The sequence below is a fragment of the Parus major genome, chromosome 1, assembly GCF_001522545.3.
Source record: "Parus major isolate Abel chromosome 1, Parus_major1.1, whole genome shotgun sequence".
NCBI classification, from domain to species: Eukaryota; Metazoa; Chordata; class Aves; order Passeriformes; family Paridae; genus Parus; species Parus major.
The window spans coordinates 87612780-87634596 of NC_031768.1; the positions used below are offsets into that span (position 1 = coordinate 87612780).

The 21817-nt window shown below is 47.8% G+C and overlaps 3 protein-coding genes and 1 non-coding gene across 14 annotated transcripts in view; 2 read left to right on the top strand and 2 right to left on the bottom strand.

Annotated features, from left to right (window-relative positions):
- The window catches only part of NCAPD2 (non-SMC condensin I complex subunit D2), a 24535-nt gene extending 16062 nt beyond the window's left edge, over positions 1-8473 (bottom strand). Inside the window, exons 1-14 of one of the 3 annotated variants that reach the window (XM_019006555.2) lie at positions 8328-8473; positions 8160-8235; positions 7990-8048; positions 7352-7533; positions 6681-6820; positions 6245-6372; positions 6037-6160; positions 5807-5954; positions 4727-4924; positions 4087-4221; positions 3441-3525; positions 2569-2752; positions 2241-2362; positions 1103-1312 (exon numbers count right to left, since the gene is read on the bottom strand). In XM_019006555.2, the coding sequence (XP_018862100.1) occupies positions 1103-1312; positions 2241-2362; positions 2569-2752; positions 3441-3525; positions 4087-4221; positions 4727-4924; positions 5807-5954; positions 6037-6160; positions 6245-6372; positions 6681-6820; positions 7352-7533; positions 7990-8048; positions 8160-8235; positions 8328-8451 (1915 nt within the window). In that variant the 5' untranslated portion in view covers positions 8452-8473. The remainder of the gene's footprint in view (positions 1-1102; positions 1313-2240; positions 2363-2568; positions 2753-3440; positions 3526-4086; positions 4222-4726; positions 4925-5806; positions 5955-6036; positions 6161-6244; positions 6373-6680; positions 6821-7351; positions 7534-7989; positions 8049-8159; positions 8236-8327) is intronic. The other 2 variants (XM_015625978.3, XM_015625970.3) reach the window with 2 other exon arrangements.
- LOC117245363 lies at positions 7608-7929 on the bottom strand. The gene has a single exon (XR_004499998.1). It is a non-coding gene; the product is annotated as a small nucleolar RNA U85 (small nucleolar RNA).
- A 152-nt stretch (positions 8474-8625) lies between the features above and the next one.
- On the top strand, positions 8626-9436 carry MRPL51 (mitochondrial ribosomal protein L51). The gene is made up of 2 exons (XM_015626010.3): positions 8626-8985; positions 9165-9436. The coding sequence occupies exons 1-2, from the start codon at positions 8712-8714 to the stop codon at positions 9359-9361; spliced, it is 471 nt and encodes a 156-aa protein (XP_015481496.1). The 5' UTR covers positions 8626-8711; the 3' UTR covers positions 9362-9436.
- A 1610-nt stretch (positions 9437-11046) lies between these two features.
- The window catches only part of VAMP1 (vesicle associated membrane protein 1), a 31020-nt gene continuing 20249 nt past the window's right edge, over positions 11047-21817 (top strand). For 3 of the 9 annotated variants that reach the window (XM_015626038.3, XM_015626047.3, XM_015626028.3), the window contains exons 1-6: positions 11047-11274; positions 11562-11757; positions 12429-12588; positions 13417-13575; positions 13825-13876; positions 16899-17004. In XM_015626038.3, coding sequence (XP_015481524.1) covers positions 11756-11757; positions 12429-12588; positions 13417-13575; positions 13825-13876; positions 16899-16993 — 468 coding nt within the window. In that variant the 5' untranslated portion in view covers positions 11047-11274; positions 11562-11755 and the 3' untranslated portion in view covers positions 16994-17004. Of the gene's footprint in view, positions 11275-11561; positions 11758-12428; positions 12589-13416; positions 13576-13824; positions 13877-14044; positions 14114-14260; positions 16518-16898; positions 17005-19266; positions 21018-21817 lie in introns of those variants that run through there. The other 6 variants (XM_015626020.3, XR_001521320.3, XR_001521319.3 and 3 more) reach the window with 6 other exon arrangements.

Below are 21817 nucleotides of genomic sequence, written 5' to 3' on the forward strand. Positions count from 1 at the left end.
GGAGATGAAGAGTTATTAAAATTAATGCATCCATTAAAAAACCACCTCCACAAACAACCCCCAGGTGTTTAAGTACCAGGCGGGGCAATTTCTTGGATTTGAACTTCAAAGGACCTGTAAAGACACTGAACCCAGGAGTTCATTTTCATGTGTGCAAATAGCTAATGACACCAAACCTTGCTGGGGAAGCCCACAAGCTTTATTGCAAGTAACGTGAGCCCTCAACAGTGATGAAGCCTCAGAAGTGTTTGCATGAAGTCTGGGGCACTGCAGTGCCCACACCTATCCATACCCCAGATCTGTGCAAGTGGATGAGCTGGAGAGGATGGGAGTGGGAGATGTGCCCCTCATCCCCTGGAAATTCCAATTTCTGATAAACACTACAAAAAAAGTCTTAAGTGATTATACTAGTTCTAAAATTAAATATGAACAGCTGAAATAACTCAAAGGCCTTCTGATCACTACCTTTCTCTGCTGAGCACTGAAGAGGACCAGGCACAGAACCTGTTGATCAGGCTCATGTTTAACTAGAGAATGAAGTTTGAGGAAAGGTGAGTTAGATGAGACCAGCTGCTTAGTTCCCCTCTTGTGGCCAGCCTAACAGCTGAAGCTGTGTCAGGGCACTGAGCACATAACCAAACCCAGCTTCACTGGCCAGGCTTACTTTGGGAGAACCTCAGCTGAGATGATGAACATCCATCCCTCCCCACAGGAGGCAGGGTAGCTTCGACAAGTGAACTCAATTTGATCACCTAGCCTTTTTTAATTTCAAAATGTTCAAATACATTTTATTTCATATGTTTTTAAAAACAACTTTTAAACATACAGAAAAGACCTCAAACTTTTTCCACCTTGGTATTTAAAAAAACTGATTTCTAAAAAGCTTGTTCATGCCCTATCCAACCCTTCATGACACTCATTTAGATGGTGCTTGCTTTTCCAATACCTTGGAACTGTCTTTGACATCTGCTCAATGAAGAGCAGCTCCTTCAATCTTTTCTCCTTCTCCTGGAGCTCTACCAGTCCAGCATCTTCACTCAAGCAAGGAAAGATCTAGACATGCTGAATGGGAAAAAACAGGCCCCATGGTTATTTCACATACCTGAGACAGAGGTTTCGTACATCATCTTGCTGATCAGGTTCAGAGCTTCCGTGATTTTCACTGAGAAGTTGTAAGCATCTTGCAGGTACTGCACCAACATCTCCTGTTTGACCAGCTCTGTCTGAGGCTGCTCTTCCTGTGCAACTTCTTCAATCTTATCACTGCTGTTGTCACATGGGGGATCCTCACTGTTCCCACCTGGGCATGAACCTACACAGCATACTTGTTTGTGAGCAGTACTGAAGATACAAGAAAAACAGGCATGGTTCAGGGCATTTTTACCCTCCTTTCCCCATCCCACAGTGCCACCTTCCAAGAGCCAGGATACAAAAATCCAAATTCTGCCATCAGACCTAGCTACAAAATCTCAGCATGCTGTAGAGCAAGTTCCAGTACTACAGTGTGATGCTCCAGAGAGATGCCAGCTTGGTATAAGAATATAGAAAGCAATGGTCCTGTTTGGGTAAACGCCATTAAAATGCTGATGGTGTTCATCTGAACTTGATAATTACCCACAGATGAGGGCCATAAAAGGGAATCAGGGAGCTAGGCAAACACTACTCCCTAGCAAAGTTTGTGCAAGTGTGGGGAGTTCACCAAGTTAATATTTTTAGACAATAGACTTCCAACAGAAATATGCTCAACGTGATTGGCTAAGCAACCTTACACTGAAACAAACACCAAACATAAAGTACGTGAAGTCTTGAAAATACACCCAGAGGCTCAGACCCCATATAACCAAGACTTTGTTTGAACCAGATACCTGGTCAAGCCTGCTAAGGGCAAGCATTATGTGCCACCACCTGATCAGGAAGCAGAACTCCCGACAAATTCAGACAGAAAGGTGGGAGTAGTAACACTGGCTTCACTCCCCTCAGATATTATGTGAGTTAAAGCACAGAAATGCACTTTTACAGGGACCATGGAACTGATCCAACCGGAAATTAAGATCAATATGATCCAGCTAAAATGCCAAGGTACTAGATGAGCAAACAATGCAGAGATGCTGCAGCTCTGGGAGGTGTCAAGTACACACAGACTGAGCCACACAGGTCAGAGGGACAGAGCATTCCAGAGGGTTTTAATCTGGCTCTGGCATTATCTTGCACTTAGGGAACAGACAGAATCATACAGTTACCTGTGTAAAGTCTCTTCAGAACATTCAGGATTGTTGCCTCCTCGTTTTCCTCCCCAGCGCCAATGAAAGGTTCCGTTCCCTGGAAGCGACACAGGGCCTTCTGCGTAAGGTGGGCGGCGCTCCTGGACAATGACATTGCCCAAGAGAGTATCAGCAACACATCAGAGCAGAACATAAAGGAAGCCATCCAGCTTTGCCCTGAACACAGCTGAAAGCAGCTCCTACCAGCATCTTGTGCTGGATGCCCACATCAATCTCTTCCTACAGAGTAACGTTACTGGAAATCACCCCTTGGGATAAACAGTGTCAAACTGCAGAACTTTCTTACTTGTAATTCAGCCTCTTCAACAGCCCAGTGATTTGCTCCACTGTCCTTTCCACTGTTTCTTCAACTTCCAACACCTCCTCTTCCTCTTCCTCTTCCTGCAGTGGTTGAAAGAGCTGCTGTGTGGCAGCCCTAACTTCTGGCAGCATTGCTTCCCACTCTTCCTCTGGGGCAATCATGGGAGCTACTTAAAAATCAGAGGGAATGAAGAACACAGACTCAGATGACACCTTTAATGGGAAGGAAAAACTCATCTGGAACTTACTAATTCTACCTCCTCTACCTCTACCTCCTCCCTAGGCAGGCACTATTGTCATGGCTGATCCCACCTAGACTCCAGTAGTAAGACAAGGACTGTGACATACAAAAAAAAAACCAAACCCAAACCAAACCAGAAAAACATACAAAAAACCTAAACAACAACAAAAAATGCAAACCAAACGAAACCAAAACAAAACAAAAACTACTGAAGGCAGAAAAAAAAGACGAGTAAGAGAACCATCATTTCTTTAGCCTTGAATTTTGGCGCTGCCTACAAATCAAGTTTAAATAATATCTGACCAAAATCATGACTCGAACAGTCCTTGAGTGGTAGAAAAGAGAAAGCTGGGAGGGTGTTCATAGACGTTTTCAGTTCTTACTCACAGGATATATAGCTAAAGGACTGTTGATTTAGACAAGGATATTAATATTATCCTTTTATAACACCACCACAAGGAAAACTGTTGTGAGTTTAATCCCCTTTATCTGATCTCACAATCTCACATAGGTAGGATCTGAGACAAAAGCTGTGACAACCTGGGAGCAAATTTAATATGAGGAAAAGTAAATTTTGGACTGTCCTAGAAAGTGGAAAGAAAAAGAAAGGAGATTACCTGCTGTGGGTCTGCCACGATCCCTCATTTCTTTCAGTTTCTGCACTTCTTTCTTCAGTGGCTCCTCCAAGTCAGTACAGCTTAGCTGAAGATGTCAGGAAAAGAAGAAATATGTTCGTTATCCTCGTTTTCCTGAAATGCCAGAATTCTTCTCTCTCTTCTACTCCCTGCTTTAGTTGTTAACCCTAATAGCTACCCCTATCTATGGTAATTTGGAAACTGGAATAGTAGACTCTGGCCCCAGTCCTAGAATGACAACTGCCCTAAGCTCCCAGTCTAAGGCTCAGAAGCTCAGGAGAAGGTGCAGCTAAACACAAAAAGCTGCAGACCCATGAAGAGTATTCTAAAAAACTAATTCTGATCCTAAGGAGAGAAACCTCACAGTGGACTCAAACTGCTGTAGGTTTTTACCTCAATCACATCCCTCCTGGTCTTCAGCATAGCTATGAATTTCACCAAGAGAGGGATGAGTCCAAGAACTCAAAATCTAAACCTGGGAAGACCAGAAAGCTGCCACCTGCAGAGTCAAAGGCTACATTGTTCCTCCCACATGTCACAGAAATGCTACTGCCCTGGCTATAGCACACTGCAGATATTTAGCCTGCAAGCAGACATCTAACATATTCACCAAAATAATTGGATTTACCTTGCTGGAGAAGGGATTGTTGGACAAAAATGCAGCCAGGAGCTGGATTGCATTTTTAACCACTATGACAGACTTGTCTTGGAGCCGCCCCACAGCCAGGGACACCGCAGATTGAAACTGAGTCAAAGGCAGGGCCTAGAACACAACAAGAGCACAGATAAAATTATCAAGAAGGCTCAGAGACTTGGAAAAAGTTTACTGCAAACATATTCATGTACTAAAAAGCACAGATTATAGATTTACAGAAAAGTCTAGGGCTCAAAAGATCTCTGGATATATTCTGGTCCAGCCTCTGAAAACAAGGATTTAGGTTGTGCAGGATCCTGTTGAATCTTGGTGTATCTGGTAATTGTGATGTTTTCCTATACCAGTGTGTGAAAAGAGGCTGTATGCTATGCTCTTTTTTTCTAGTTTGTCCTGGTAAGAATGAATGACATTTCATTTCCATCCCCCAGTTCCCCCTTTCCTGGGATCTTTGGTCTTTTGGAAGAAATTTCAGACACCACAGCACACAAGGGCAACACTTTTCTCCGTTAAAACTTCAGTCTCTGCAAACAAAAAGCAGGGTGGCAGAAATTCCCTCGGAATCAAGCTGGGAAGGGATGACTGAGGCAACACCATTTGCCCAGCAGAAACTTGCCTTGCGCTGAACGATGCGGGTGAAGAGCTGCAGCACGCGGCTGCGAACAAAGCTATTGATGTCACACACGTGGGCCTGCAGGATATCCAGGAACTTGTCTCGAGTACCACGGGCAGCTTCCTCCAGCTGGTCACCGTTCAGCACCTGCACCAGCACTTCTGCCATAGCTGCCAGAATGGCATTTCGCATCATGTAACTCTGCCAAGACAGGAGTTGTTGAACTAAGAACAGACTAAAAGACATTACTTGATATACTCAGAGTTTGGGCCTTCCAAATCCCAGGCTTCAGCCCTAAGTGATTTTTTTCAGTATTAATTAGTAAGTATGTATAAAGCTTAATTATGTATTAAGCTTGGGTGACCACAGTGTGCCTGCAAGACAAAGTAACCTCTGCTATGAAGACAGGCTGAGAGCTGGTTTTGTTCAGCCTGCAGAAGAGAAGGCTCTGGGAAGGCACCTTCCAGTACCTAAAGGGGGGTATGAGAGAGCTGGAGAGGGACTTTTTACCAGGGCATGCAGTGATAGGGCAAGAGAGAATGGCCTCAAAGCAAAGGTAGGTTTAGATCAGATATATGGAAGAAATTCTTTATTGAGAATGTGGTGAGACACCTGAACAGGTTTCCCAGAGAAGCTGTGGATGCCCCATCCCTAGAACTGTTCAAGGCTGGATGGGGCTTTGAGCCACCATGGCAGAGGTGTTAATGTCCCTTCCAACCCAAACCCTGCTATCTGCGTAAATTCATAGAAGCCAAGAACTGACATGAGAAACACTTACAACTGGTAAAGAAAAGGTAACACAGTGACAAACTCATGAAGCGCTGAAGAACAAGGGACAACAGCAGGGACCTCAGATGAGTAGGCAGTCTCCTGTTCTCTGCCATCTAACAGTGACAACCAGACAGTAGATGTCATGGTTTCTGTTCCCTTTGCATCTTTTAGGTAAGGGCAGAACCTATTCCAACAGAACAGGTTTTGGATACTTGGGCTCTGCAAAAGAGGTTCTGCTTCCAGACAAAAAAACTGGATAGCAGCATCTCTACCATTTGACTTTTCTGGATGGGTGATTTTGCAGAAACATACCTCCCCATCCAAATGAGGCAGGAGAACACTCATGTTGGAGAGCACCAGAGTTGGAATCTGTTCAGCCAGTTCACTTATAAAAGTAGCATAACCCTTGACTCCAGAAGCCTCACGAGCCAAATCCTGGGGACATTTCTGTCCAATTTCCCTGCACAGAAAGATGAAACAAGGAATGGGGTGCCTCAGGATGGCTAGGGATAGAAGGATGAGGCTTCAGATATTTCTCTCACCTTAGCAATTCACCCACCAGGCTTTTCAGACCATACTCTTTAGCCCAGAGGCTCACAGCCTGTGCAAACACTGGGGCTACATGTTCAAAGTGCTGCAGCATCTGTGTGATCTTCAGAGTGGCACCTTTCACATGTGAGAAGAAAGAAAGAGGTCAGGGAAAGTAACTGGCAATGGCTTCAGGAAGAAGGCAGAAGAGCAGGAACTCACTGAACATGTGGTCACAGTGAACCAGAGCTGCAGCAAGCAGATGTGTCACAGCCTCCCGAGTGACACGATACCTCTGAAGGCCGATACTTGGATTCTCCAGGATACGGTAGCAGCTTCCTGTCATTAAGCTAAAACCACAGAAGAGAGACAGCAAACTTCACTATTACAAACATCATTCTAGCACACTACATGTTTCTGCCTGAGTGATTCTCCAATGTCCTCTAAAAATTAGCAAACATCTGAATTTTTGTGCCCTACGTGAGGAGAGGAAGCGGTTCCTACACACAATGGTTTTGCCTCGAGCTGTTTTCTCAGTTTCCCAATAATCTGCACCCCAGAGGGCTGTAATACAATCTCATTGATAGATCTATTGTTTAACCTTTTATTCCTCAGAACCAGTCACTCATTCCACAAATACACCCACTCCAATTCATACCTGAAAAACTCTTCTTCCACTGCTAAACCACCCCAAAGCTGACGGAGATCCAGCTGTAGCAGCTGTGTAAGCAGCCGTAAAAGCGGCTCCCTCTCCTCTTCCCACGAGGATCCAGAAGTCTTGGCATGGTTCTTCCTGTTCTAGAAAGGAGATCATATGGTGAGATACATCAGCAGCTTCACAAAACCCCATCACTACCCTGCTTCCTTCAAAATATAAGAAGTCTGTTAAATTCTACAGCATTAAGAGACACACAGTGAGATGTGTGAGACCACAGGGGGCTTTTTCCCCCTCAATTCTATTCCCTCAGCTCAGGGCAGCACCAGTGCTTTGTGTGGTTTAAGGATTATACCTGCACCCACTGCCACCATCTCTACCCACAGAAAGGAAATCTTGAGAAAATACTGGCAAACTAAGCCCCAGCCGGAAACTGAAGAATGAAATAGAAAAGTCTGGGTGTCCAAGTCCCTGCTGATGTTTAGACACATGACTGACCCTTTGGCTGCTTTCCACGCACAGTTTCACAGAAGCACCAGTGCTCCACATTATCCACTGCTCTTGCTAGCATTACGTTTATATAAACTCAGCTATAAAATCTGATAGATAGTACGGAGTTCAGCAAGCTTAAAATTTTATTCTTTTATCATCTTTCCCCCAGTTCCTTCACCTACCTTCCTACCAGGATCTGCCTCCAAACAACTGTTCTTGCAGGTTTCCATTTCAAAGGCATCCATCAGGCCCGTCAGCAAATAGCAGCTCATCTTAAGAGCATTGAGGTGAGCAGCACGGTCGGCATGGCTCAGCCCAGAGTCGCTCAAGATATCAGGAAGTTCATTGGAATGACGGGACACCACTGAGGAGAAGCAGAAAGTCATGAGCACTCCTTGCCAGGTCCCTCAGCCATCCTCTCTTTGGGAGGCTTAGAGCAGTCATCAGATTACCAAAGATGTGTGCTCACATCTCACCAGCTGTAACATGGGCTGCCCCCTGCAACCCAAGCCTGGGGCATGCTGTCTTGTCCTATCCCCACAGCCCTCCTCAGCTCAGAGAAACACTCACTCTGAGCTGATTCGTCCCACAGATGTATTTTCCAGGGACAAGGGCAAGAGGATTTTCTGTCGGTCTGCCCTTACAGCGAACATGCACAACTCAGCATTGTCCACCAAGATTACAGACCCGTATGACAGGAGTGGGCTGAGGGTGCAGCCCAGCTGGCCGAGTCACATTAGCCTTTATATCATCACGGAGCTGCCAAGGGAAAACAACCTCTCCTTTAGTCCTGCGTCGGCCGGAAACAGCGGGTACCCACCGTGCATCATCAGCTCCAGGGCATCCTCCTTGACAGCCGTGCCCACGGTTCGGAAGTGGCTGCGGGACAAACACAGGGCGTAAGGGTGGCGAGCAAAGAGCTCCTGGCAGAGGGGGGAGCGCCCGCCCCTTGCTCCCCGTCCCTGCTCCCCGTCCCTGCCCCGTACTCACTGCAGCACGCTGTACACGCAGTCGAAGTGCTGCAGCACGGCCAGCGCGCCCTGCGCACGGAAGGCGGCCCGGAAAGCTGCGGCAAAACACGGAGAGAGGCGGGGAGAGATGGCCGTGAGTCGGCGGCAGGACCGGGCCGACAGGGAAGGGGGTATGGGAACACCTTACCTGCCAGTGCGGGCGGCAGCTCGCGGGTGGGCAGCACCTCCTGCACCACGTAGCGCCCGGGGCCGCCATCCCGCAGCAGATCGGCGGGAGCGAGGGGCAGGTGGAACTCCGGGGCCGCCGCCATGGCCGCCACGGCCCCGGGCGCTCGAAACAGCGCGCGCGAACCGCGTTCGCCCCGCCCCTTCCCGCCACGGGCCTATCAGCGCCCGGCGGCTGCGCCGCGCGCCGACCCCTCGCCCAATCGCCGGCTCCGCTGCCCTCCCGACCGTTGGCGCAGCGTCCCCCGCGCGCCCCTGCGCACCGCGGCGGAAGGGGCGGCCCGGCAGCACCGCCGCTCTTCCCGTCCCGGCCCGGCCCTTCCCCGGGGCTCTGGGGGTCATCGCCATGGCGGCGGCGGCGGCAACGCTGCTGCTGCGATCGGCGGGCCGGGTCCTGCTGGGCCTTGCCGCTCCCCTGCTCCGCGCTGAGCGGGGCATTAGCGACTGCGGCGGGGCGCGCTGGGCGCCCGTGCGGCCCGGCCTCCCCGTGCCGCTGTCCTCGCCCCTGGCAGGACTCTCCCGGCCCATCTGCATCAAAGAGCCTCCCAAGCGCAAGCCGGTAGATCGGTGGACGAAGAAGCGGGCCTTGTTCGGGGTGTACGATAACGTGGGGATCCTGGGTAAGACACGCACCCCGCCGGCACCTCCCCCGCTCTGCGGCCCCGGGGCAGGAGGGCAGGGAGGCTGGGCTCTCTCACCTGAGGGCTGGCGCCTCTGCCAGCAGCGACAGGGCGGGCAGGATTTGTGAACAGCCTTCTCCAGTGCCTGGCTTCATCTGTCTCTGCTCTGCTGTTCTCAGGCGGCTTCCAGATCCACCCGAAGAATCTCATCATGGGGCCCGTTTGGCTGCGAGGCTGGCGGGGGAACGAGCTGCAGAGGTGCATCCGCAAGAAGCAGATGGTGGGCGATCGGATGTTTGTAGAGGACTATCACAAACTCAACAAGAGGATCCGCTACTTGTACAAGCGCTTCAATCGCACCGGAAAGCACCGCTAGGGAACAGCTGTGGCTTCAGCGTGTGGAATGTAGCTCTGCGGCACTGCAGTCAGAATAAAGCCAGCTTCCACACGATTGAGTTCCCAGTGCTTTCTACAACCTTTGCGGCATATTTCTACCCAATGTCCTGTTGCTGCTCCAGGCCTGAGCTCTTCAGTGTCCCCTCAGTCATTTCTGACATACTTCTTGCAGGCATCTGTTCCAGCCTGTGTCCCTAACCCTCTGGTCCTCTGGTTTTTTGGCCAGGCTTCTAGCATCCTTTCAGTCTCTGAGCCCCAGGTTCACGCATCTTAACGTGACAATTCCAGTATTCTCCAGCTTACATTTTTCCTCACAGCCAAATTTTTCAAGTTAGTGCCACGAGGTCCTGCTAATATGTCTTTCTGCTCACAGCTTTCCCCCTTGCCCTCCACTTGTCTGTGGTTAAATGTGAATGATCGAAATTTTAGTTGAAATGCATCAAAACTTGTCTTAAGAATGGGATTTGTCTCATTCTGCACTCATGATGACTTGATCTGCTGCTAATGACAATGACCAAATGGCCTTTTGTTTATAATTTAGGCAGAATTTGCAAAACTAATTCAGGTATTTAAATGTTTTTAGCAATTCTAGCTTCTAGTTTTCCATAACTGTTGCCAGTTCCTTTAGAGGAACAGTTACGGTGAGTCACAGCTGGCATCCCTCTAGTCCCACATCACACCATTGTACACTTGGGAAAAATCCATTGGATGAGCAGGCATTTGCATACCAATTCTGCCTTAGTCATTAATTTAGCTGCTAAGTCGTTGGAGAGTTATCTGCTGACTTGATGTGTCTTGCTACAAAGCAATGCTACTCTGTCTCCAAAAGCATTTGGTTGGAAGCAACAGGGAATGAATGGAAATATTTTTCTTTAGGTCTAAGCCTGAGGCAAGTGAAGGCTGTTTAAACAGCTGAAGTCCACATTCTCAGGAGCAGGGTGACAGACCTGTGGGACTTGCCAAAAGATGTTGTGGGTACAGGAAGCTTGCACAGATCCAAGTAGAGAATGAGCAGGCATAGCGAATCCTTGACTGAAAATATGTCGGAAACTGGAAATTTATCTTGTACCCTTTGTCATCTCTTAATCCCTAAGCACCAACCTGGCAAGGGCTCTGTGGCCACTAATTCCATAAACTCATACTTATTTGCAACTGTTATTGGAATGGTCCTCAGACTGCAGTGGAAAGGCATCCAGGCTACAGAAGCTTCTTTCTCAACTTGTCCCTTCTGTTTGAAGGCAGTGTAAAAACCTGGAGTTCTGAAGTCAGTGCTAGTCTGCTGCTATCTGCAAATCACCTGTGCCTAGACACAGCACTGCATTATTTTTCACCTTGAACCACAATCTTCTAGTTACCATGCTGTAATCTGTTACGTATCTGTCTTGTGTACCTAATAATCTGTGACATCTGACACTAAAATCTTACATGAACGTCCTGCATCACCTTACAGAAGGAAAAGGTAGTGTAGGTGTGAGCCCACACTTGTCACTCTCTACTCACCATGCAAAATTCTGTATGAAGAGTCTTCTTGTTCCAGTACACTCCAGCCCCCTTTTTTGTCCTGAATTGGAGCATCTCCCCCTCTGATCCAGCAGGCTTCTCCAGATGTTTAGACAGAAAAACCCCAAACACATTGCTGTTCTTGGGGCTGCTGTGGGAGCCTCATTTCTCCCAGCAGGCTGCAGAAGCTCCATCGGGACCTGTTCAGCTTCGCTTTCATGACTCGCTGTATGGTGGAAGTGGGCCAGCGACACCATCTCGTAATTGCAAGGACAGCGGCTTAACCAGAGCCAACAGACACACTGCGGAGGTGGCATTTCGGGAGCGCTCCGCAGCCCCCACCACAACGGCGCCAGCCGGGCTGGGCTCCAAGAGGAGAACTGAACGGGGCAGGTAACCACGATCAGGCCCTGCGTGACCTACGCGGAGCGCGGCGGACGCGTTCAGGGCTATCGGGGCCGGCGGGTCCAGCGGCAGGGCCGTGGGTCGGGAGCGGGGCCGTGTGAGCCCCCGGCCCGCTGGGGCGGAGGGAGCGCCGGGCACCCCGGCCCTCCGCAGGGGGCGGGGCTAGGGTGGGGGCGTGGCGCTGGGAACTGCTCTCATTGGGCAGCGCCACGGCGGGGCGGGGCTTGTCCCACGGCGGTCTGGGGGCGGGGCTAACATTAGGGCCGTCTCCGTAGGGCGCGGATCGCTGATTGGCTGAGGAGGAACTGAGGGGCAGTGCCGAGCTGCCGCTCCCGGTGAAGCAACTTTTGATTGGCTACTAACTCTGTGGGCGGGGCCCCGCCAGTTATAAGTTGGGGGTCCCTGGGCTCGGGGGGCTGTCGGCGCGGAGTTTTGTGCCAGGTAACCTGCGGTTCTCTTCGGCCCGGCCATGTGAGTGTCCGCCCGACCGGCCGTGGGCGAGCTGCGGTGGGCGCGGCGCGGGGGTGGTGGCTGGAGCGTGAGGGAGGGGTGTCAGTGCAGAGCCCGCGTCCGGGCCGGCGGCGGTGGGGTCGGGTGGCGCATTGCAGCAGCCGCAGGCAGGGCTGTCCGCACCGCCCCCGGGCGGTCCTGCTCCCCCGCCGACTGCATGGGTGAGTGGGTGCGTGGGCCGTGCCCCAGCGGTGATGTGTGCGGCCCCAGCTGGAGCCAACCTGGCTGGCGGCCACCACTGCGCCCAGCCCGGTGGCTGCCTGGTCCCCTCGGCGTGCCCCTGCGCTGCCTCCCTGTCTCCCTTCCCACACCTTCCTTCCCCGGCTCCTGGTCACGGCTCTGCGGCCAGGTCTCTGTTCCCCGCGGGAGGCTGCAGTGCTTGGCGCGACCGCACCCGCAAGCTTCTTCGACGAGGGGCTGGTTCCATTCCCGCTGCCCCCTGGACTTGCCTCTGCTTTAGGCTTTTCCACGAGCCTGCCTGTTCCCGATCCGGCGAGATCCAGCAGGGCTGCAGGCTCCCGAGGCTGCTGCCAGCGCTGCTGCAGCCTGGGGTGTCTGGGGTTCGTGTGGATTTGGGAGGTTCTCTCTGGAGTGTCCGAGTTTTCTATTCTTTCATGTGTGTGTTCCCCCAGGTCTGACCCTGCCCAGCAGCCCGCTCCCGGGGCTCCCGAAGGAGGGGCTCCCGAAGGAGGAGCTCCCGAAGGGGCAGCCCCCGGTGGGGGTCCCCCCGGGGCTCCCCCCAACCTGACCAGCAACCGCCGGCTGCAGCAGACGCAGGCCCAAGTGCAGGAGGTCAGTAGCTCTGCCAGCCCTGATGGATGCCTGGACTCTTCTCCCACTGCTCTGCAGCAGCGATGTTCTTGACCCATGTCTGTCGCTGAGGGGGTGGCTCCTTTTGTCATGCCAAAGACAGAAATGAATCAATGCTCAGTACTCAAAAATAGGGTGGCAAACCTATTAAAGATGCTAGAGATTGCTACATGCTTAAAAGCCACTTAATTCCAGATATGATTTCCAAGGGCCAGCCTTGCTAGATTTTTTTTTTTTTTTGGTACCTCGTTATGGTGCATCTCTTATGGAAATAAAGCTGTACAGCATCCAGGCCAGCTCTTAATCCCTGCGGGCTGCTTCGAGGGAATACAGTGTGCAGTGATGTGGGGGAACCCTTGCCTGGCTTCCCGGGATCAGTGTCAGCGGCTTGGCTGCTGACGCGCAGTAGCGCCTTTGTGCCTCTCTGGGGCAGCAACGTGAAGCTCATAAGGTAATTTTGCAGCTCTCAGGAAAGTGAGCATATGACTCCTCTCATAAGGAGGGTGGCTTTGGCTTGGTGCTGGAATGGAGAACTCTTAAAAGCAGGTGAGAATGTGAGGCTGAGGACCTGGTTGAAGCGTACTTGAACTGATGTTTTAACAGTGAGTCTTGGATTTTTTAATTTTTTTTTTCATTTCAAAGTAGGCAGTGACTTGAAAGGATTTCTTTCTTATCCTGATCTTTTCCCCCTACCTTGTTCATGTTTTTTGTTTGCTAGTATTACAGCATCAGTTATTGGCTAAATTAGTCCTCTTACTTTTTCAACTGTCTTTACCAATGTAACTGCTCCTATTATTCTTCCTTCTGCAGGTAGTTGATATAATGTGTGTAAACGTAGACAAGGTGCTGCAACGAGATGAGAAGCTGTCAGAGCTGGATGACCGGGCAGATGCACTTCAGGCTGGTGCCTCAGTATTTGAAAGTAGTGCAGCAAAACTCAAAAGGAAGTACTGGTGGAAGAACTGCAAGGTGAGTTTCCTAGTGCCATGATCCCCTTGGTCAGGAGGGAACTGAGCTATTCCCCTCCTGCAGGGCTTTTTTGAGTATAGCTGGGGCTTACTAACAGTGTCTAATGCTTAAAATTCTTTCACTGTGGGAAAGCTTTTATGCCTTGGCTGTCATGCATTCAGGGCCTGGCTTAGGTTCCCTAGCTGTCAGGAAGCATGGGAACTTGTCAACCTGTTCTGAGTATTGCTCTTGGACAATCTTTTTCTTCAGATGATGATCATGATGGGAGTGATTGGTGCCCTTGTGGTGGTGGTGATTGCAAGTAAGTACCAAAAACCTCAGGCTCAAAGGTGAGGAAACACCAGCTCTAGCTAGAGTTTTGAGATCTTGAGGGTCTTAGTTGCATAAGTGTCAATTCCAGTCTTTGGGAAAGGGAGGTAGAAGTACTGGAACTCCCTCATTTAGTGTGGAAATTGTATGCTTTACCTAGTGATATGAGGAATGGGGAATGCCATCATTGTAGAAATGGGAAATTCTGCCTGTCAAGTCAGATAAACCTGTAAGTATGAGGGGTTTTACCCTGGAGTGGGTGGGTTGGCAAGTTCCTTCCCTGGTGGGTGGTTTGGAGTTCTCTGAGGGACCTTTGGTATAACTTGCCCTTTTGTTCTTTCCTTTTTTTTTTTTTTTTCTGTTGCTTTGTCTCCAGTCTACTTTTTTACTTAAATGTAGCTCCTTCAGTCTGCAACCTCCTGTCCCCTATTACCTTGCCTGTCTCTTCTTGCCTCTGAATTTTTCCTTTCCTTCCCTTTCACCTAGCTTCTTCATTGATTTCTTTATTGGTTTTAATTTAATTTAATCTTCTGTGTAGGACTCTGAGCCGCTTACTAAACATAGGTAGACTTTTTAATAGCTGCTGCAGCTTTAGGGAGCATCCTCTAAGTTTAGAGGAAGGTGAAGTTGAGGAAGAGTGGGTAGCTGTTTGCTCCTGCTCTTCTGCAGGGAACTTCTTGTCTTTACTTTTGGGTGTAAGCTTGTCAAATAGTGCCTGTGTGAACTCTAGTAAAATAAGAATGCCTTAACACAGTGCCTTTTGGGATGAAGGACTTCAGCATGTGAGAGTCTTTAGTGTTCTGCCTAAAAAGACTGGCAGCATGACTTGAGCTTTTCATTGAGCTGCTGATATAAAAGCTAGTTTGTGTTGGCCAGTGGCTGTGAGCCATCTAAGCTACATGTAGTGATGTAGATTTCTCTAGCCATGGAAAGGTGAGCACGTGAAGAAATGATTTTTCTGCCTGTCCTTATTTCCAGATGACTTGCTGCCTGAACATGGCCATTTCAGTTTTTATAAAGGAGGGCCTACATGATTACCTCAGTCAAATGCAACAGGCTAAACACAGTTAAGTGAAAGGAGCATTGTTACTATCTAAAAGGCATGTGTGGGAGTAAAGACTCTCTCCACAAGGATCGAATGAACAACAATTAGTCTGGTGGGGAGTGTCAAATATGCCTTTCATCTATGCACACACAAGCCAGGACCCTGTAGCTTCCTACTGTCTTGTAGCTTTCCAGAAGGAAGACTTTGGAGTAGTGGCAGAATGGGAATTGGTGTTTTGTTTTTGTGTCACTGGGGTGAGCGTCAAGGAGGCTCACTGCCATAGCAGATAGAGATCAAGGGGGCTGGAGGTATTCCAGATGAGACTGAATGAGCTGCACAGCTTTCTGATTAAGAATATCTGCTCTGTTTCTGCTGCCACCAAGCCCTAACTTTCAGCAGGAGTTAGAAAACACTTGAAATATTTAGCTGGGGATTCAAAGGGAAATTGTGCTCTGGGCATGGTTATTGCAAAGTGACATCACGTGTCCCAGTTTGGCAACTTATGTCTCTAAAGATCATGCTGATTGAACTGAATCCTCCTGCTTGCAATGGGTTCTCTTGAATTTAGGTTCAGAGTGGTCTCTGAGGGAAGTAAACTTGTGGCTGTGGCTTTCTGTGAGCAGTTCCTTTGTTCTTCTCTATCAAAAGTAACAAGAGTTGTAAGTTGTTTGAATGTGTTGTCAGACATAGGTTAAATGAGCTGCCCTGTTTCTGTAGAGTCTTCCAAGGAATGTGTATCTTGTCTTTTAACTTTTTTAACAAGCTGAGCTAGACTGGAAAGAGGGTACTCCTTTAATTTAGAAACCTCTGCCTCTGTTCTAGAATACATTGGGTTCTGTTTAGGCTTAAGAGGAGGCAGGAAGGACATCACTGGAGTTCCCAGACAGAAAAAAGATGGGAGGAGCAGATGCTTTTTGTTTCATTGGATGTGCTGGGGAAGCCCCTTTGTGCCTCCCAGGGCATCTGGCAAGGGGCTAGGTTTTGCATGCTCACTTCCATGCCCCAGCATTTCATTTGAGTTCATCTCCCTGCAATTCCATTACTCTCCGCCTCAGGGGAGGGCAGAGATGAAGATCTGGAGTGAAGCAGCCCTCATCCCCTGAGCACTTCCCTAATTCCCTGCGGAACTGAGATGGGATGGACGGTCAGAAGTGCATCTACTGAAGAGGAGCCAGGGCCTGCTTGTGCTACTTACTGCTCTCATTTTAGGGGGTAGGCTTACAAGCTTGAGGCCCCCAGACCAGCAATTCTCTCAAACTCTTCTAAACAAGCCTTTGGTGCCCCATTCCTCCTGTCTCTCTTGGAGCTGAGGCCCCCCTAGGTTGTCTCTTTCATTTCTTTCTCTTAAGTGTTGTATGTAGCCTCCTCCTCTGTTCCCGTTCCCCTCCTTTGTGTCTCTGTGCACGGGCAAAGCAAATCACCAAGGCCCTCTTAGTAAAAGCAAGGGACTCTGCTGCCCATGGCATCACTCATGCACGTGCAGTTTATTTACTTCCTCTATAAACACAACTGTAATCTCCTCTGGCATGTTCTAGAAATCAGCTCATGTACTTTTAATGGTCTCTAAGAAACACAATTCACCACCTTACTGAGTCTGTCTGGTCTGTCAGGGAGTGGGAAGGGGTTGGGATGCCAAACTTGTGGAATTGTTTTGTTTTTGTTTTTTTGTGACTTCCATAGCACACACATACCTGAAGTTCTGTCCCTCAAAGCAATGGCTGGTTTTCCATTGTAAAATGATAGTAGTTCCAGCTGTGCTAGACTGACTCTGGTAAGTCTGTAACAAGATGTGAGAACCAGCAGCTCTGGGGGATGAGGCTGCCCAAGCCAAGTCTACTTTTAGCCACCAAATGCCCAGCCTCTGTCCTGTTCAGGAGACTGCCTTCTGTGCATTAGTATGTTAGTGGCAGCTCTGGCTCTCAGGCTGTGCTGCCTTGAGATTTCAATAACCTCAGATCCTTAATCCCAGAAAACAATTCTCCATTGGTGTTGGAATATAAGTTCAGGACCCAAATGAAGACCTCCAAGAGTAGGATGCTGTTCACAACATACCTTGCAGCATGACTGGAATAAAGGTAAGTGCCCCTTTGTTTTGCTTCACTGTACATTTGAAACTCATTAAAAGGAAATGACAGAGCTTTTACCAGTGCAGTGTTAATTTAAAATTAGGTACTTGTGTCCTTATCTGCCCTTACTGCTACAAAAGCTACCTTGTAAAACAGTCTTGCCCGTGGCTTCTGGTTCCCTTATGATCAATCATTGTCCAGTCTTAAACATCACCAGAATCAAACCAGAACAATGAACATGCCAGAATTCTCAGTGGTGAATTTGGAGCAAGGCAGCTAGACAAATTCTTCAAAGATGGAAGCCTTCCTGGGAAAGGAGAGTGTCTGGACTGGCTGGTGGATTAAAAGCAGCATGTGGAGTCTAAAATTCCATGCAGTTCAGGCCTGCACAACCTGAATGAGCAAGTCATGCTACAATTCCTGCCAAGTTTTGTGTTGCGTTCCTGTCGGTTCTCAGCCTCATTCATGTAGGGGGATAGGTAAGATGTTTTCTTAGGACAGATGCATTTTTAGACTGTTGATGATGTAGTGTCCAAGTCCCTTGCCAAAGCTGGGGATTGAATGCTTGTTTTCCAAAGCTGGCAGCTGCTCTGGAGCACAGAGCTGGGGCTGAACATACTGCTGAAAATTGCCCCAGGGTTGAGCTCAGTTCATGAGTCATGTTGTGGATGTTTGTAAAGACTTGCATGTCTAGCCATAAATCCTCTGGTAGGCATTGACAATATAATGTTCTACTGGAAGCTTTTCTGAGGTGCCATTCTGTACTGCATCAGCATTTCTGCTGCTCCTGCACTCTGTTATCCCAGACAAAACAGGGTTTTAAATGTGCTCCAAAAGCAAGGCCAAGGCTTTGGGAGAATAGTTCTTTATATGTCTAATTAACAATTCAAGCTCTGCCTTTAAACATGGAACATGCTTAACATGCCCTTGAACTGGAAGAAATTGCCCAGAGAAGCTGTAGATGCTCCATCTCTGGAGGTGTTCAAAGCTGGGTTGGATGACCAGGTTTGAGCAACCTGGTCTAGTGGAAGGTGTCCCAGTCTGAGGCAGGGAGTTGGAGCTAAGATGACCTTTAAGGTCACTTCCAACCCAAACCATTCTGTCCAACATGCAGCTCCCATGTAAACTGCTTCATCCTGATGTCTTCAAATGGGGGAAAAGCCTCAACTGTACTGTTCCTAAATGGATATACCCTAAACTTTCATATTTCAAGATGCCTGAGGCATTTGCTCTGGCCTTTCCTGAGGTGTCTCTGTGCTGGTCAAAGCTTGGTGCAAGCCTTCATCAATGGTGGGGTTTGTTGTCTCGGCTGGAGAGTAACCAAATGATGGTGGGGAAGAGAGATTTTTGTTCAGAGCTGGAATGCAGCATCAACACTTTTTTAATGAACCTGGCTTCCTTGGGAAGTGACAGAGGTCCCTGCTCTGATGCATCCACTGGGGTTGGAAGCCTTAACTTGGTGAAGAGAGGTAGTAAGGGGGAGGTTTTATCTTTGTTCTAACCTCTAAACAAATAATTGCTCTGAGAGATGTAACAGATAAAGGTGTAGGTTTTACAAATAGGCAGCTCAGCCATGTCTGTTAGATACCTAAGCCTCCATACTCCTGATAATCTTTGACCTATTTTTGGCCCGAGATAGTGCAACACGTATTCAGAACACCCTTACTTGCTCCCCAGGTTTCAAATATGAACAGCCTCATAACGTCCTTTCCTTTAGTGGACAGATCCACTAAATGATTTGTGCAGAGGCCAAAATGACATTTTCATGGTCTTTCCTCAGAAGCTTCTTTTCCAAAAGCCTTTGTGCTATTTTTTAAAACAAAATTTGCCATAAACTTATTTAAAAATTAATAAATAAAGATTATAAGCTCTTTTTAGTTGATTGCTTTTAAGTATGTACTTAGAAGCTGAAGGCACTTTCCCCTCTTGTGCTTACAAGCCCCCTTTAAATATTGCATATTGTTAAAGAACTGTGACTGAATGTGGCTGTGCCTCTGGTATGTTCCTGATCTCTCTGGTTCCCCTGTCCTTTCACCAGCAGCACTACTGCCCTTTTAATTTCTTGATGTAACCCTTAGATTTTATTGCACCTGTCCCAAGAGCTTGGTAACCCTTTCTTCAAATTCCTGCTTGGTTTGACCTCAGTCTGTGCAGTCTGTCAAACCTTGATCTATCTGTCCAGCTTCCCTTGAGCCCTCCAGCAAGCAGGGTTTAGTTCTTCTAAACATAGTTTATTTTCCAAAGTGAAGTTTCTCTCATTTTTTTTTCTAGCTTCCCTAGGTACTTGCGTTGTACTTCCTTGCCTTTCCTCGATTACCTTAATTCTTATGGAAAAACAATCGTTTGGACATCTGTTCCCAGTCCAAAGAGATACAACCTCCAGCTGTTCGCTGTATGTTTTCCATGTCCTCAAAATAACACTGCTATGCCTCTAACACACCTTTGACTACTGAGCATTTACATCCCTTCAGCTTTCTCATCTTGTACAAATTCACCCCAGCTCAGACCTTTAATTTGGCTTTTGCAGATCCCCATAGATGCACACTTTCTTTCCTTTTCTCCAATTTTTTCACATTGTCAGTGAAATATTCCCATTTTTTGGGCTCTTACTCCAGCACTGATGCTCTTGCCTGTTGTTTTCAGCCAGACCAAGCTCACTATACATCTGCTCATTTGTGGTCTTGCCAGCCTACAAGAAATGTAGGGATTATTTCTGGAACAAACACCTTATTTCTCCCAAGATGGCAATTTTTGCACTGATTCACAGGACAGGAAGGGCTAATATATTTACCAACTTGTGTAACTGCTTCTTCACATTTGCATAGGCTTTTAACTCTGGATTTACAGCTATCCTGAATGGTGCCATTCATTTGAAAGTCAAAAACCCATATTTTTTTTTGCATTCTAACGCTTTTATGGAACAGATAGAATATGGTTCAGGCTTCCTCCAGGGAATACATCACCACCTTCTGCAGCTGTATTTCTTCATGATGAAGAGAACTTACTGTTTCAAGTAGTTATGCCTCTGATTAACCTTGCTTTAATCACCCACTTAACTGTGTGTGATGCAGCAGGTCTCATCAATTTTATGGTTATTACAAGGTTATTTATGGTTCTGTTATGTGAAGAATCGTGTCTTACTCTTTGGATATTGAGGAAGGATGATTGCTTACCATATGAATCACTGTATGTTTATGGTATACAAAGACTGTTTTAGGTGTTGCACCTGCTCTTTCTCCTTTCTTGATTTGAAGGTGGCTTTGTGAAGCAAACAGCTCTGTGTCCGGTATCAGGTTTTTACTCATTCATGTGCTAGAAAACGCCCAAGGCATCGGTCTGCAGTACTGAATTCATGACCAAGAGCTGGGTGCAGCATCCTAGCTCCTCTATCTGCCTGCCTTTTGTATTTTAATTGTGGCCAAAGTTACCTTCAGCAACTAAACCTAGCCTTTAGCTCTGCCTCTTGGGCAGTTTTTGCAGAACATGAAAGTACCTTCACAGAGGCAATTTTGAAATTTTATTAATTCTGCATTTTTTTTTACTTCATTTAAAATCAGACACAGAAAATGGATTCTTTCATGTTTGTGGAAGCTCTGTTTTTTGTTTTTTTTTTATTGGTGGCCTCCAAGGGAGGAATACATGTTCCCACACCTCTGAGTGCTTGTTGCAGGCCCTTCCCTCCTGCTGGGCTGCCACCCTTGCTGAAGGATACCCCCTGAATTACATGCTTCTATTCCTAGCAGAGACATTACCTTCACTTTCAAACAAGAGTTATCAGCTGAGCACTGGGATGAAATTTGTAAAACCAGGAATATTTGTGTAATAAAGAACATAGCATTTGTTCTGTGAAGAATAAAATCACTCTCTGCTGGGAATTGAACAGTGCATTTAGGTAATCAAGGCAAGAGCAGTACAACCAGCATGTGTTTAGTATCTCAAAGGGAAAAATTAGGCAACAGTTTAGATACTGCAGTAAACTCGTCCAGCTTCCCAAGGGCACTGCATCTACCTTAATTTTAAAAGTAGCTTCAGTTTTTATTTTGTTATGATTAACTAGTTTTTAAATTCAAAAGTGTCTGTTTGCAGTGTGATTTGTTACAGGGTTCCACAGGTATACCTAAACTGCTTAAGTTCTGGTATCTCTGTTTGTCCTGTGAAGTGGATAATCCTGTTTTTTAAGGACATCACCCTTGCTCTCTTGATACCCCATAAAGTGAAGTGCAAACACCATTGCAGCAGAAGTCTGAGTATTTGTAAGAAAAGAGTATGGCAAGCTTACTGCAAGAAATGTGTTCTTACACAAAGGCCCCCAAGTTAATTCCTGAGAAGAGGACCATTTTTGCCCACGTGGTCCAATCAAATAGGCTAAGGCTTTCCTTGGAAACACTTTTGATTAAAGCCTGCAGTACTTCCCTCAGGAAGAACAGGCTCAGCAGAGTTTCTGTGGGTGGACCAGACAAAGGCTGGCAGGAGCAGAACAGGCACTGCATGACCTGTGCTGCTCCAATCCTCTCTTGCAGGATCCCACGGCAGCAGAGGTACTGTTTGGGATTTTTGGAGGGTGTGCATAATCCTGCCAAACTCTTTGTTTCCCTCAGGAAGAAATCAGGGATGGTCAGGCAAATGTAGAGATCGATTTGTCCCAGAGCTGTTGGCAAACAATCAGATAGCTGGATGTACACATGTATGGTGTATCCCAAGGAAGGGGAGACACACAATATCTACCAAAGCAGCTTGAAACAGGAGCCTTTACTTTGCCAGGGGTGTTTTGTCCCAGACCTGGGAGTGGCAGCAAGCTTCGAGCACCTCTCCAGAGCATTGT

Coding starts and splice junctions, on each gene's coding strand:
- MRPL51 (XM_015626010.3), top strand. CDS start 8,712: ATGGCGGCGGCGGCGGCAACGCTGCTGCTGCGATCGGCGGGCCGGGTC. Junction 8,986..9,164: donor CGATAACGTGGGGATCCTGG/GTAAGACACGCA, acceptor TGCTGTTCTCAG/GCGGCTTCCAGATCCACCCG.